Raw genomic sequence first — 16,029 nt, forward strand, 5'->3', positions numbered from 1 at the left:
AGCACTTACCTGCCTCAGAAGGTTTTAGTTAAATTTATTTCATGTTTCTAAAGTTAAATGTACCACTATAAAGTTAGAAAATATATCACTTATAAGTGTTTTTGCTTCTAAATAGCGTACATGTTAAAATAAACTTTTAAAATCAAAAGTAAGTTATAATTTTATAAGAGCTCAACGTTCTTTTTCAGGTGAGAGTGCTTTTAATGGAACTCGAGGAAGCCAGGGGCAATCATGTAATTCGTGATGAAGAAGTGAGTTCTGCTGACATCAGTAGCTCTTCTGAAGTAATATCCCAGCATCTAGTCTCCTACAGAAATATTGAGGAACTTCAACAGCAGAATCAGCGTCTGTTGGTGGCTCTTCGGGAACTTGGGGAGGCTAGAGAAAAAGAGGAACTAGAAACAACATCGTCTAGGTAAACTTTCCTCCTTCAGCAAAATTTTCATACTTGACAGTAACAGGACTTGGAAGTAAAGGGCATAATCTGCAACAAGGGAAATTGAGGTCAATTAGTAGAAAAAACTTTCTAACCTATAAGAATAATAAAACTCTGGAATAAGTTTCCAAGGGATGTTGTGAAATTCCCATAACAATAAATTTTCACTATTCACAATGGATGCATTCCTGATATCTCTGCGAATGGCGAAATCTACAAATACTTGGGATGGGAAAATGTAGCAAGTGCTCTGTTTCCCTTCAGTTTTTGGCCCCCTCAGTGAGTTCCCCGTGGCAGCTGGGAGTCCTGACCAATCCTGCTGCCCACAACAGCCCCCTTCTGGGCTGGGGGATGAGGTGCAGTAGGAAAGGATGGGAGAGACTCACAAATAGCAAGTCTGCAAATTGCGAGGGTCTCTATTTGAAGGTTTTTAAAAGCAAGTTCAACAAATACCTGTCAGGGATGGTTTGTGTTTACACAAATTCTAGATACGCAAGAAAACTGCTGTATCCTGGAAGATCATCATGATTATGACAGTTATGCAGCCCACTGAGCTGGAGGGCCACCCATGCGACCCACTCCCTAACCTACATTGTTCATCGCTACTCTAAATTGTTAGAGAAAAGGCTCTCTCCCACATTGCCATTTACAAGATTTTTGTGTCCACTTCTAGTTCCTTAGTCAGGATTAGAATAAACTACAGTAGAGTCTCAATTATCCGACCTTCCTTTATTCAACGTTCCGTGTTATCCAACCTGCCTGTGGCCACCCAAGGCAATTGTGTGGGTGGCAGAGCCGGCAGAGTGGAGTGCGGAAGGGAAGGTGCCAGGCAGTGCAGAGACAAAGACAGTCAGAGAAGAGGGAGGAGGGAGCAGGGGCATGTGGCAGGATGCCGGAGCCCATCCGCCCCTGCTCCCTCAAGGTTGCGGAGTGCCCCGATCTCCCCCATCCCTTCCAGCCAGTCGCACCGCCCCCGACCTCCCTTGTCTCCCCCGGCCAGTCGCGCTGCCCCCGACCTCCCTTGTCTCCCCCAGCCAGTCGTGCTGCCCCCGACCTCCTCTGTCTCCCCTGGTCAGGGCAGGGAAGTCAGGGGAAGCATGGCTGGACGGGGGAGACGGGAGGTTGGGGGCAGCGCGACTAGTCGGGGAAGATTGAGGAGGTCCAGGGGCAGCACAGCTCCACATAAAGCAGGCAAGCATCTGCAGAGCAGCAGCTGATGGGGAAAATACCTTGGACCCCACAAGGTATTTTCCGTATTATCCAACCATCCTTCGGTCCCGTTTAGGTTGGCTAATCGAGACTCTACTGTACTTCCAATCTGCCTCTTGCCTCATAAAGTGACAGGTACTATGGAAGTATGTGAAAAACCTAAATAATAGCAAAACCTACAAATCTGTGACCTACACACTATGGATGCTCATAGAAGCTGAAAAAACCCATCTATTAAGCAAGTTCATGCTGTGGAGACCAGTGCCATTCTAAGTTCAGTTGGTGATTAGCCATAACCTAGAACATGGCAAGACAGGTCACAGACTCTTGGCATTCTGGCCAACTAGTAGTAGACCAGCTGTGCTACAATAAAATCAAAGCCTAGACATGTGCCGGGTGTAGGAAGGTCCTCTTGTCAGCAGAGAGCAGACATTTATTTCCTTGTGTCCAATTTATCCCTCATCAATATATGTGGGGAAGAGGTAGCCAGCCAATTCACTGAAATATAGCCCTCTCCCCGCTACAGAGGAGAGAATCTCCATTTCCCCTATAAAATTCATCAGTGGCATAGCAAGACATATTCTGTGTTTGCTAAGTGGACTAGAGATGTGAAAGGCTTACTAGTGGGAGCTAGAGCAGCTCTCTGCCTGCCACAAGCAGGGGGCTGCTCCAGCTCTGCAGGGGGCCTGCCATGAACAGGGGCTGTTTCAGCTATCCGGAACAGCCCCTGCCTGCACCACAGTTGGTTAACGAGTTAAACAACGTGTTTAACCAGTTAACCAATTAAGCAGGATTTTGCATCCCTAAAATGGACTCAAAATACTCTGTGTTGTTCATTTAATTAGGGACAATTTCAGTACTTTAAAATTAAAACAACTTCGAGCCAAAGAAAGATGAGCAGTAGGGTATCTGTATATACATAACTTGGACTAAGCCGGGCAGTCATGTTTGCTCATTTTTTAGACATCCATGAGCCTTGTCCAGTCCCTGTATTGTTGCTTAGAACTCCCAGTGATTAATTACAATTCTAAAGATGGAACAGTTTTGAAGGTTTCTTATGATTAAATAGTCTAAAAGCTTCTATAAAAATGCCATCTTACTAATAACAATTGCTGTCTAAATATAGTTGAAAAGAAAACAAAATCTTGTCATTCTCTCGTTTCAGAATTTCTGAGCTGCAGAGTCAACTTGAGGAAGCCATCCATGAGTTAGAGAAACTGCGTGAAGCACGTCAGATTCAACTGCAGCTTGTAGACTCTATAGTTCGTCAGCGTGATATGTACCGTGTGCTGTTAGCTCAGACAACTGGAGTTGTTATTCCAATGCAAGGTTAGGCTTGTCAGCAAATCATGAGTTTCTACACATCTTGAAGAATGTCACAATAGTTAATAATTTTCTAAAATAATGCATTGCAGGGACCGGAAACATTTTTTAGTTGCTTTGTGTTGTTCATTGTTTACCCTGAGATGGCATATGAAGAATATGAAATGTATCATTTTTTTTGCTCTAAGAACTCCTAGCCTGCCCAACATCAAGTGACTGAGATTCAGTCTTCTGTTTGTATATTTGGTGGTTTTCAAATGTAGCTTTTATTTTTATAAAGCTTCAGGTATGTTGCCAGAAGAAACGTCTTTAACCTCAACTCCAAAACGTACAAGTATGCCTCAGGCCATGTCAACTCCAGCTCCAGTAACAATGACTGAATCAGCAGAAGCAGTAGAGGCTAAGGCTGCACTTAAACAGGTATACTGTATTTTTTTATTAAAGATTTAAAAATAGTTTGCTTCTTTTTCACATTGTAATCTTGTTACTGATTGTTCCTTAATGCTTACTGTAGCTGCGGGAAGTTTTTGAGAACTACAGAAAAGAAAAGGCAGAGAATGACAAACTTCTAAATGAACAAAATGAAAAACTTCAGGAACAAGTTACAGACTTGCGGTCACAGAACGCTAAGATGTCCACTCAACTTGAATTTGCCTCCAAACGGTACATTGGTGTTTCTTACATTTTCGTGTAGAACTCCATTTTCTTGTCTTACACGTGAGGAAAACAAATTAATAGTTTGGCATTAATCTAGAGAACATGTTTGTTGATATGAACTCCCAAAAAAATCAATTTTTCCAGTTGAGTGAGAATGTAGTTGCCGTACGCAGGCAAATTTAGGTACGTTGTTACGTGACAACTTTACAATTCCACAAAAAGCCCAAAACAGATGTAGCTACTAATTTAAAAAAAAGTGCCAGTGGTACTTAGTACCAGGTAGGAGTTAGTAGTAAATTATTTTATTGAAAAATCAAGAACTAAAAGAGCAACTTAAACGTGAAAATTTGGATTCTTTATTTGAAATACAACTTCCTGGATTAAAGCCAAAGAGAGAGAGAAAAACCTTGTATTTTAGAGGAGCTTTTGTAAGAATACTCACCTAGCCTGGTAAGGGAAGAAAAGGATCTGTTTAGCATGTTTAATTGGGTATTTGTTAAGAACTAGCCATATTTATCTATATGAATTAATATGGATCAAATTCAGAAACTTGATATGAAATAAAGCAGGGCTTCAGAAAAATCTATTTAATTTGCATTCAATTTTCCAATTCAGCAAATTAGTTTACAAGACTAATTATCTCTGTAAATCATACTTCAGATGTTTAGATGAAAATATAGCAAATTCATGAGAGTGTATTCAGTCACCTTGTAATTCAGTATAAGCCATTTACATCAGGAATATAAACTTTTGTTGTTGTTCTTGTTTCATTTAAGTTATGAGATGCTGCAGGATAATGTTGAGGGATATCGTCGAGAAATAACATCCCTTCAGGAAAGAACCCAGAAGCTCACAGCAGCAAATCAAAAACATGAACAGATAATTAACACCATGACCCAGGAATTAAGGGGCGCTAATGAAAAACTGGCTATGGCAGAGGTGATTGTACATTTTCATGCAATCTGTATTCCTACACATTTCAAGTTTAAGATAGTGACATAATAGACTCTATTCCATTGTTTTGAAAACTTGGAATTTGAACCTGAAATTTTGGAATTCAGTACAATCTAGCTAAAGTTTTGTAATTCCAGCTTTATTTACTTACAACTTTGTTAAATTTCAGAAATTTAACAATCTATTTCAAAAAGTATGTGACTGGCTTTGGTTACTTATGATGTTTGTGTTTTACTGTTTTGGTTATTGTCTTCATTTGCGGTAGGTAAATTTTACCCAAGTTAATAAAGCACAGATTTGCTATTAAGATGCCAAATTTTCATTTGTATCCTGTTTTAAAGGTGAGAGCAGAAAACTTGAAGAAAGAGAAGGATATCTTGAAGATGACTGAAGTTCGTCTGACTCAGCAGCGAGAATCTTTAGTAACTGAGCAAAGGGGACAAAATTTACTGCTTACTAATCTGCAGACTATTCAGGTATAATCGAATGTGATCTTTTTTTTTATTGCATGCAAAAACCATGTGAACTGTAGATAGTCTTTTCAACTGATAACAATAAATGTGTAATACATTTTTGTCAGATCTTTCAGGAATTAGTATGGTGACTTGGCATGTTACCTTCAAGGCTCCTCTATGTACGGATGAAAATAGCATATTTTAAGCTATTATCCAATGTCTGATGAATCATTGACTTTAATAAGCATTGGATCAGTCATTAAACAGTGATCATAGTTTCAAATGATACATTATCATTTATTACTTGATTATGTTACATTACTGATTTCATCAATGAGCAGTAATACTGTTATCAATATGGGAACAGTTTTTGTGCACTTTTGAAAAGACAAAGAATTATTCTCCTTCCATTGATAATATAACCATTATCCAATCCACAATTTATAGTCATTTGTATTTTAAACAAAGTGGTTACTTGTTTCATTAACTCTTGACAAACTTGATTCTGGTCAGTGTCTGACCTACTAATTTTGTTTTTCTATTATGCTGAGATGTGTTTAGTACTTCCTTCATAAATAATTGTTTATGATAATACTCCTAAGAAATTCATGTTTAATGATAACTCAACACTTGTTTAATGAGACATCTCGTTTTTCAAAATACATGCTGTTTGATTTGTGAAGAGAAATTTTACTACAATAAAATTTGGCAGTATAAACTCACGTTTCACGGTGGTAAAAAGTATTGCTGTGTTGTCACATGTTGATACAGGATGCTGCTTGGTGTGTAATTTTTTGGGAGGAGTGAGGGTGACAGGAATGGTGATTAGAATTTCACTTGTCTGAGTTGTTCAACATGGTAGGAAATTTATTTCATGCTTTTTTATCAGGTAATATTGGAGAGGTCCGAGACAGAGACTAAACAAAGACTCAGCAACCAGGTAGAGAAACTAGAGCGTGAGATATCCCAACTAAAAAAGAAACTAGAGAGTGAGGTAGAACAAAGGCATGTGCTTACCAAAAACCAAGATGTGAGTATTTTTAAGTAATTATTTCTGATTGGTATTTAAGAGAAAAATAAATGAAATGTCTTACCAGCTGACAAGATCTGCTTAATCTTGTTTTAATCATTGTTTGTTGTCTTGTATTAATTATGCAGTGTGTAAGATATTGCAGACTTAAGAACACTGTCTGTACAGGTTCATCTGTTGGATACCAAGAGACAACTTGAGACTGAAATAAGCCGTCATCTTAACACAAAGGAACTACTGAAGAATGCCCAAAAAGAGATTACTACATTGAAGCAGCAGCTGAATAATGCTGAAGCTCAGTTAGCCTCCCAGACATCACAGCAGGTTCCTGGAAAAGGTAAAGATAAATGGTGACTTACTGAAATCTTTTACCAGTTTGAAAGTTGTCCTCTGATGGAGACTAGAGTGAGTTATGTCCAGTGTTGGTGTATAAATCTAGGAATACAGTCTCTGAAATCAAAACACCATGTTCTGATTACACCAGTGTGTTCAGATACAGTTTGATCAATATGAGATATAAAAGAATTTAGATGGACCAGACATAAATAGGTCTCCTATATAGACTCGAAAGTTTACTTTTATGTGAAATACTATTTCTTAAATACATCTGACCCTGTACTTCATCATTTTCACCAACTTAAATTGATTGCTTAATCCTCAGTAGTGTTCTTAGGAGAATGGGTGGAAATTTCTAACTGTCATTTTAAGTCTTAATTGAAATGTAAGATTGTAGATTAAATTTTGGCCTTACGTTAGTGGCAGCACTTTCATTAACTTCATTAGGGCCAGTGTTTTACCTTGTATCTTTTAAAGCAACAGATTTTGAGATTTATACTTTCAACAGGTAGCAAGTAGCCTAATTTGTTGCACTGTGCAACATTTATATCTGCATATTCATATTTTTAGCAATAGTAATAAGTGAAAAAGCACTTACCTCATAAGCTATTACTTTTTATTTGGTGCTAAACATTTTCTAAAATAATTATTCTTTTGACTTGAAATTTCTCATGTTTGTTCTTGGCCTAAAAGAAAGACTTTGTAATTTGTTGTAAAATAACTTGTTTTGACCATAGCTTTTAAGAAATTATGCACCTTGAAACTTCTTACATGTTAAATACTTCTTTATTCCTCTAGTACTCAAAAATACTGAGTTTAAAAAATACTCATATTGAGTTTGTATGGAAAGAGCACTTATCTCTTAAATATATATGTACAGCGATGGTAAAATTATAAGCAGAGACCCATGACACTTTTTAGAAACATTTTAATGAGGAATTTCCATTTAGCTTTGGGAAATTTCTTGTTACAGTACTTAGTTTTATCCACTCCAGCAGGAATAGCAAAGGGTCTTTCCCGGAGACAGTAGATGGCTAGGTGTAAGGGACAGGATTCTCAAGTCCCAAGGGTGGTAAAAGGCCCTGTAGGGTTCAGAGTGAGCTTACCCCACATTTGCCCAACTGCAGCAATGGTTCCTGCCCCATGAGGCTGAGTCCAGTTTCCTGCTCCAGGTATTTGTGATCTGGTGGACAGGGTTACAGGACCACTCAAGTTTTGCCTGGCCACCCCTCCATCATGGTAGCAGAAAGGCAATTGGTCCAGAATAGTACTGCAAATTTGGGTTGCAACGCCACTCACTCACACTTGATCTGGAGACCCCATCTCACATTGTGATAAAGGAGTGGGTGGACCATGCCTGAGCAGCACAGTAACCCCATGTACCAAGTCACAAGGCAGAGAACTGGGCCCAGCCTTGTGAGGCAGGAAGCCACCCCTGTGGGGTGATTGGTGGTTGAGGGGGAGGAAGTGAGAGAATTGATTTATTTACATTTGTATATGTTTTTTTATTTCATGTGACTTCAAATTTGTGAAAATCACAGGGCTCTAATTATGAGACAACTACTCTTAACCAGAGTCCTTTCATATGTACTGTCTCATCTCACCTATCCCTCGCAGTGCCATCTTAAACATTGAGGTTTCGTTTATTAAATGTATGCTTTTTGATATCTTAGGTCAGCCTAGTGCAAGTGAGGATGTGGATGATCTTGTTAGTCGGCTAAGACAAGCTGAAGAACAAGTTAATGATCTGAAGGAAAGACTGAAGACTACAACTAGTAATGTGGAACAGTACAGAGCTATGGTTCTTAGTCTAGAGGAATCCCTTAATAAAGAGAAACAGGCAAGTGTCATTTTGTGGTTAGCCATTAACTTTGCTTACTAAATATAACTGTGTACATCATGGTCACATTTGTTTTAGTACTCTTATCCCAGGGAGCAGAACTTCTCATGTTTCATGGACTGTCACAATCAGTAAAATACTTTACAGTGCCTATTATTCGAATGAAATTCTGCAATTCCTTTTCAGTACTTAATATAAATAGACTTCAAAACATACTGTACATTAAATCTTCCTGCATATTTTAATACCCATTTGTTAATATAACTGAACTGTAAATCTGAGGCAAGGCTGACTCCTTACTTAAGTGTCTCCATCACAAGAGGAAAGTGAATCTAAGTTCTCTACTAGTGAGGGGCCTCAGCCCTGACAGGACCTTTAGGAATACAGGCACTGCCTATGAATGGAATCTAATTGATATCATTCATTCTAAATACTCACTTTTTATCCTAATGGAGTAAAGTCTTCCGACTAGGGATGTTAGCAAACATTTTTGTAAATGTGTAACTGCTGAATTGTTCAGCAGTTACACATTTACATGCAGTGGAGGGCCCACAGCAACAGTGTGTGTGGGGGGAGGGGGAACAGGCAGCTCCATGGAGCCAGTACGCTCAGGGAGCTGGCTCCCTGTGTGTACTGCCTGCTCCCCATCACCCTCTGCACTATTGTCTATGACAGAGAGGCATCAGTGTGGGGGGGAAGCCAGCTTTTAAGCCAGCTTCCCCTGGGTATCACCTCCTGGCTGAGGACACCACTCACCCCTCGTGCTGCTGTCTCTCTGGGGGGCAGAGGAGGGCGAGTAGATGGCTGTGTAGGAGCCAGGATGTGCAGTGAGCGGGCTTAAAAGCCATCTCCCCGCATATATCGGCTCCGGCCTGCCCCTCCCCCCCATACAGAGGCAGCAAAGATGTGGGGTGGTGTGCATGTAGTTATTAGGATTAACCGATAAGCCCAGGCTTTACCAGTTAATCATGTAAACAGCATGCTAACACCCCTGCTTCAGATACGTGACAGAATACTTTCTAGGTGCACTTCAAGCATGAATGCAAATAATCATGTCTTATTTGTTTAAAAAAAAAATCACTGCCTATAGTCGAATACAGCTCAATGTTGCAAATTGTGAGTGTGTCTTTCAGATTCTTGATTTATCAAAATAGAGACTACCCAAATAGAACTTTGATCACCAAACAAAATTTATCATTTTTACTAAAATTTTGGCATCTAACAGATCAAGTATGTGTCATTCTTTGTATATAACATACAGACCTTCCCTCCAATTGTTATTGCAAATATTTCATTGAAGCATGAGCTTTATATAGTTATAAACTTTAATATATAATACTAGTATTTCAGCTGATATAAATCCACACCTAATTATCTGAAACTGCTCTTCAAAACTGCATCCAGTGGCATGTTAAAAACATCCTGAATTATCTAAAAATATCATTAGCTGTACTTTCCAACATAGCCATGTTATTTGGCTAATAAGACAGACTTCAATTTTTTGGCTTAATATGGGTACTGCATGAATACTATGTATGTGAAACATGAAATGTGAATCTATATGGAACTTGCGCATATCTCACGTACCCCGTAGCATGTGTGAATCAAAATTTTTACTGATGGCTTGAACTTTAGTCATTGTTTTTTTTACAAAGGTGACAGAGGAAGTTCGTGCAACTGTTGAAGCCCGTTTGAAAGATTCTTCTGAGTATCAAGCCCAACTAGAAAAGAAACTGATGGAGGCAGAGAAGGAAAAGCAAGAACTTCAAGATGAGAAACGTAAAGCAATAGAGAATATGGAACAACAGGTATAGAATGCTCAGCTTTCAGCATCCTTGTGTCTGCAAGAATATGTTCTGTAGTTAATCTATAGTTGTAGTTTTCATTTTCTTTCCATGCAGAAAAGGAAATCAGTGCAGTCTCCAATGCTAATTTGTTCTGCCTTTCAAAAAAGGATTAACTGAATTTGAAGGATTATAAAAGTTTCCTATGCACTCAATCCTTCACTGTTTTTCTTAACTTATATTGTGATACGTGCTTGGAGAATAGCACACTAGCGTGTACCAGAATTAGGGCACCCATACTCTTAAGTTTTTCAATTTTATATTTAAAAGTGACTGTTTTTCTTTCTGTTGGAATTGAAATGAACAAGACTGCTGTGCAACCAGCATCACTGATGGCAGTTCAGTGGGGAAAGTATAGTTAACTGTTTATAAAAAGGAGAGCCCAGAATACTTAAATGTGCAAAAAATGGGCTCTATTATATTAATAAGCCAAAATCTGAATCTCATCAGATTATAGTCATTTTAAGTTCCTCTTTTGGTTCTCAGTTATTCATATTTTATATCTCTGCAAGTTCTTTTAAACTCTTATAGTACTTAATAAATTATATTGTCATGTTTAATTTTTTTCTCTTATAGCTATCTGAGCTCAAGAAGAGCCTCTCTAATGTGCAATCTGAAGTCCAGGAAGCCCTTCAAAGAGCAAGCACAGCAATAAGTAATGAACAGCAGGCCAGGCGTGACTGTCAGGAACAAGTAAGTTATGGGTTTAGCTATAAATGGCCAGATGAAGCTTACTTGATAGTTTTGTCTCTGTAGCCAAGGACTAATTTAACTTTTAATGTAGTCGGTCAGAGAAATTAGTGGAAAAGAAAGAAAGAATTATAAGAGAAGCTTGTCCATTCTTATGCCATGATTGTTTCTTAGACTGTATTTCCTGGTGCTTTATTGCATTGATATCTACATTTTAAATACAGGTTGGATGTCCCTGATCTGACATCCTTGGGATCTGAGGTTCAAGGGAGATCAGGACTTGGGCTCTCCCAGGGCTCCTCTGCTGGCCATGGCCCCATCCATTGTACTGCTTCCAGCCCGTCTGCTGGTCTCTGCTGTCCCCATTCTGCTAGCAGAGCTCCTTTCCAGACCACTGGGGCTTTCAGACGCCAGCAGTCTCTGGAGCTGGGGCTCTCTAGTCCTGCTGGACCACAGATGTTGCCAGACCAGAGAGTCCCAGACCACCGAGGTTCAACCTGTAACTTGAGTGTGAGTTAAATAGATGTTGAATATGATATCCTGCAGCTATATAAGGTAGGAAAAGGAAGCAGAAGACAGGCAAGCAGGACTAACTAATGCCTGCCCCATGTGTAGGCAATTAATTTTGGGGATGTACTTATCTGATCCTAATGGATTCTTCCTTAACTCCCAAGAAGGTGGTGAAAACTAAAGTTCTTCTTCGAGTGGCCCCGTGGGTGCTCCACTCCAGGTATTGGGTCCGTCCCGGCGCCACTGATCGGGAGATTTCATAGCCATATCGGGCCGGACCACGCATGCTCCCTGCGCCTGCTGGTCATTCGTGCCCTTTCTAACGTGCGCGGTTCAGCCCCCCACCCCTCCCCTCCCACCATTTCTTCTCAACCGTCCTCAGTTGCTGACGGGACCTGGCGATCTCTCTTCGGTCGCTTACCATTTTCTCTGGGGAGGGGCGGGGGGAAGTGTAAATAGTTAATTTTTAGTGTTAGTTAGTTGTTAGTCTTGGTTTAGTAAGTCTTCAAAAAAAAGAAAAAAGAAGATCGTTTTGGTCAGTTACGCGGTGAAGCGTTTTTTCTCGTCAGTTTCACCACCATGTCTGGATCACCTGGCTTCAAGCGGTGTGCTCAGTGTAAAGAGGCAATTCTGACGGACATGCACTCTGCATTCGTTGCCTGAGGGAGTCTCATGTCATTAGTAAATGTGCCCACTGCTGTAGGTTAACACCGAGGGCACGAAGAGACAGAGACTTATCTGATCCTAATGGATTCTTCCTTAACTCCCAAGAAGGTGGTAAAAACTAAAGTTCTCAGGGGAATATACTAAGGGAAAATTTCCAGACCCAGTTTTTGACAATTTACTTAGAGTGCAGAAAGAAATAAGTATGTTGTTTTTCACAGGCAAAGATAGCTTCAGAAGCTCAAAATAAGTATGAGCGTGAATTGATGCTTCATGCAGCTGATGTTGAGGCCTTGCAGGCAGCTAAAAATCAAGTTTCTAAGAATTCATCAATAAAGCAGCAGTTGGAGGAAGCTGCTCAGAAAGCTGATTCTGCACTTCGGGAGTGCAAAGTCTCATGGGAAGAGCGGGAGAGAATGCTAAAGGTAGGATTTGTCTTGTTCGTGACTTTTCTGAAGTGAGTAGACACCTGTACTGGTCATACCCACGCAAATTAAAATTCATCATGACAAAACATAGAAAAATATTTTATCGTAGAATGAAGCTTCAAAGCTTGGGTCTCGCTGTGAAGATTTAGAAAAACAAAACCGATTATTACATGAACAACTGGAAAATCTAAGTGACAAGATGGTGACCTCTGTGAAGGAAGCCATGCCAAGTGCACTGAATGTTTCTCTCAATGAAGAAGGCAAATCACAGGAACAAATCTTAGAAATTCTCAGGTAAATTTAACCCTAAACTATTTTCCTTTGTCATTGTGAGTAATATCAGTTGTTGGACTGGTTAGATCACCATCATTTTCTTCATAGGAAAACACAGAAAATTGCATAATTAAAGCGGATTAAATATTTAACTGCTATTAGCTATAGTGACAGCCTTTTGCCCTGCTTCAGTAGCAACAGAGATAGCTGGAGTTGCAGCAGTTCATTGGCCCTGGATATCATATGGAAAAGATATTAAGACAGACACTTCTCTGGAGGACCTGGTACCTTTTGGGAAATTTTGATGGCAAGGACAGTCTGTAGAGTGACACCTTCCCAGAACAGGATCACGTGTTCTTATTTCCTTTATTTGTAGATATTAGGATTTGGTTTTGGGTGTTTTCAACTAAATGCCATTTTTATTTTCTTTATCAGGAGTCATTCTGATAGCTGTGTCTAGATTTAAAATTCCTTCTTAGTCTTTAGTTCAGATTACTCCTTTTCTTACAGATTTATACGCCGAGAGAAGGAGATTGCTGAAACTAGGTTTGAGGTGGCCCAAGTGGAGAGCTTGCGTTATCGTCAGAGGGTGGATCACCTGGAAAGGGAACTCCAGGAATTGCATGATAGTCTGAATGCAGAGAGGGAGAAGGTGCAGGTGTGTACATGAACTATTAGTTACACCACCAAGAAGTGACTGAAATGTCTTCCTTCTTATTTATGGCTTTACCTACTGCAACTGTGTACAGTTGTGTTGCAGTTAGGAGTGTGCTTTCAAGCTTGCGTAGACAAATGTGCTAGCTTGCTAAAACTTACAATGTCGTAGTATGAAGCCAGCTGGACACCATGAGTATATACTTAAGAATCTAGCCTAAGCCACCATCTATGCTACCCTCAGCTATGCTGCTATTTATAAGAGTATTTTTAGAGCTCTACCTGAGCTAGCACCTCATCTGCAGTGTAAACATAAGCTAAAGCTCAGAAGTATACAAGAATCTACATGTTTCAATTGGGATTGATATTTGTCCAGTTGCAGTAGCCTTACTTCTAGCCTTATGAATTTGTTCTCAAAAGAAAGATAGCAATTATGCTTCCAGAACTTGTTTTAACGTGAATAGGTTGTGCAGAACAGATATTTAAGAAGCAGTCAAAAGACATGTTTGGAGAAATGGTAGAGACAATCTTGTGGGGAAATCTGTTGTTTTCAGGGTGCTTAAACAACATATTAATTTTTTTCATCTCTTTAAAAAGTGTTTACATGAGTTTATGCATACAGTGGTAGCTTTCAAAATTCTAATGCCAATGAAAGTTGTTTGAACATACATATATAAAGAAAGCTAAACCAGTTGTTTTTAATGATTTTCTTTGACCTGACAGGTAACAGCAAAAACAATTGCTCAGCATGAGGAACTCTTAAAAAAGACTGAAACCATGAATGTGTTGATAGAAACCAACAAGATGCTGAGAGAAGAGAAAGAGAGGCTAGAACAAGAGCTACAACAACTGCAGGCAAAGGTTAGTGATGAGACTTGTGTACAAAGTTCACAGACACATTAAAGTGAGTATTTGAAGGAGAATTTGAATGAATCAACATGTGGATTTGTTTGACCTATAACATCACATTGCAGAAATTATATGCTGGAAAACATTATTTATAATGTGGGGAAAAGTCACTGTGGACACAACTGAGAGGATTTTCGTTATAATTAAGATGTCAGAGGACATGGCCCTGTTTACTATGCAGAAAGTTTCAAGTAGTTTTAATTAAAGTAAAAAAACTATAGTTAGGCCAAGCCTAAACTAAAAGGGAAGGTCGAATTAAAATACATTACTCCAGCTATATTAATTACCACAATAAGTATGAGCACGAATTGATGCTTCATGCAGCTGATGTTAATTGCGTAGCTGGAGTCAATATACAGTAAACTTCCGATAATCCGGCACCTTTGGGACCCAGGGGGTGCCAGATTATCGGATATGCCGGAGTATCAGGAGGTACTACGGAAGGGGGGGCCTGGGAGGGATCTGGGGGCGGCGGGGAACGGCGCGGCGTGGGGCAAACCCTCTGCCATTATGCAGGGAGGCAGTGGAAGCCCCACGCAGCCGCTGTCGACAGGCCAGCTGGGGCTGCAAGCGGCAGCGGTGATTTGGGGAAGCAGCAGGGCAGAGCAGCTGGGGTGCTGTCAGGTTGATCCTGCAGCACTGCCCCTCACCTGAGCGACGCTGTGGGACCAACCCAGCCGCACCCCAGCTGCTCTGCCCCATGGCTTTCCCAAGTCCGCTGCTGTTGAAACTGATGAGCGGCACACTTGGGGGAGCCGGGGGCGGAGCAGCTGGGGTGCTGCCGAGTTGGTCCCACAGCGCCACCCCTCACCCCCCTGCTCGGCGCCTGGCAGCACCCCAGCTACTCTGCTCCGCAGCTTCCCCAAGTCTGCCTCTCATCAGTTTCAGCATAAGCGCGGAGCAGCTGGGGTGCTGCCAGGCGCTGAGCAGGGGGTAAGGGGTGGTGCTGCGGGACCAACCTGGAAGCACTTCAGCTGCTCTGCTCTGTGCCTCTTCCACAAGTCCACCACTGGTCAGTTTCAGCAGCAGCAGTAGCGGACTTGGGGAAGTGGCGCGGAACAGCTCCAATTGTCCGGCTGGCCGGAGCACTTCCGGGTTCCAGTTGGTGCCGGATTATAAGCAGTGCTGGACCACTGGATGCCAGACGATTGGAGTTTTACTGTACTTTGTTTCAAATTTTCCCCACCATCTCCACAGTGGGAGGTTTATGAGAGCAAATGCTCCCATCAGCTTCCCTTACTCTTCACTGTAGTACTAGATGCTGATGGAGGCAGCCTCTAAGTTCAATATAGCAGAATTAGACTCAATTCTAGACTCGCTAAATTGATCTCTGGAAGATCAATTGCGGCAGCTTCAATCTTCTGATTAGTGAAGACATGGCCTTACTCCGTTAACAATACACTGTTGATCAGGACAGTCAACAAAATAAAAGAAATATAAAGAGATGGGCTGAAGTTGTGGGCTACAATTTTATTAACTTCACATTCCTGCCCAGTGTTATGTGGCATATCTCATAGTTCAGGAATTTAACGGTGTTCAGTGTGCCTTACAGGGCTTCCACTCTCATCATATGAGCAGTAACTCAGTGTTGGACCTCTTCAGTCTACCCCTAGAACCCAGCTCACTTCTGTATCTTTCCACCCTCCACCTCATAAGGATACTAAGGGGAGTCTCAGTTTTTGAAGACTTTAGACCTTCTATTTTACATGTTCAAGATTCACCAGTGAAATCTTAAGTGTCATTTACTTTTAGGAATGTCTGACCTTTTAATCTATGTTTGCATTGGCCAGTGAAGGCACCCCCTGAAAGTATGAAAAG

At 40.6% G+C, this 16,029-nt stretch overlaps 1 protein-coding gene across 2 annotated transcripts in view; it reads left to right on the top strand.

Annotated features, from left to right (window-relative positions):
- The window catches only part of TPR (translocated promoter region, nuclear basket protein), a 66,022-nt gene that overhangs the window by 16,455 nt on the left and 33,538 nt on the right, over positions 1–16,029 (top strand). For both annotated transcript variants that reach the window (XM_075936750.2, XM_075936751.2), the window contains exons 14-28: positions 189–415; positions 2,811–2,974; positions 3,249–3,388; positions 3,483–3,631; positions 4,402–4,564; positions 4,921–5,055; positions 5,924–6,064; positions 6,233–6,401; positions 8,074–8,240; positions 9,896–10,048; positions 10,661–10,777; positions 12,169–12,372; positions 12,485–12,669; positions 13,159–13,306; positions 14,026–14,163. In XM_075936750.2, the coding sequence (XP_075792865.2) occupies positions 189–415; positions 2,811–2,974; positions 3,249–3,388; positions 3,483–3,631; positions 4,402–4,564; positions 4,921–5,055; positions 5,924–6,064; positions 6,233–6,401; positions 8,074–8,240; positions 9,896–10,048; positions 10,661–10,777; positions 12,169–12,372; positions 12,485–12,669; positions 13,159–13,306; positions 14,026–14,163 (2,400 nt within the window). The remainder of the gene's footprint in view (positions 1–188; positions 416–2,810; positions 2,975–3,248; positions 3,389–3,482; positions 3,632–4,401; positions 4,565–4,920; positions 5,056–5,923; positions 6,065–6,232; positions 6,402–8,073; positions 8,241–9,895; positions 10,049–10,660; positions 10,778–12,168; positions 12,373–12,484; positions 12,670–13,158; positions 13,307–14,025; positions 14,164–16,029) is intronic.

This window comes from Pelodiscus sinensis, chromosome 9 (genome assembly GCF_052426305.1).
Source record: "Pelodiscus sinensis isolate ZL-2025 chromosome 9, ASM5242630v1, whole genome shotgun sequence".
Classification (NCBI taxonomy): Eukaryota; Metazoa; Chordata; order Testudines; family Trionychidae; genus Pelodiscus; species Pelodiscus sinensis.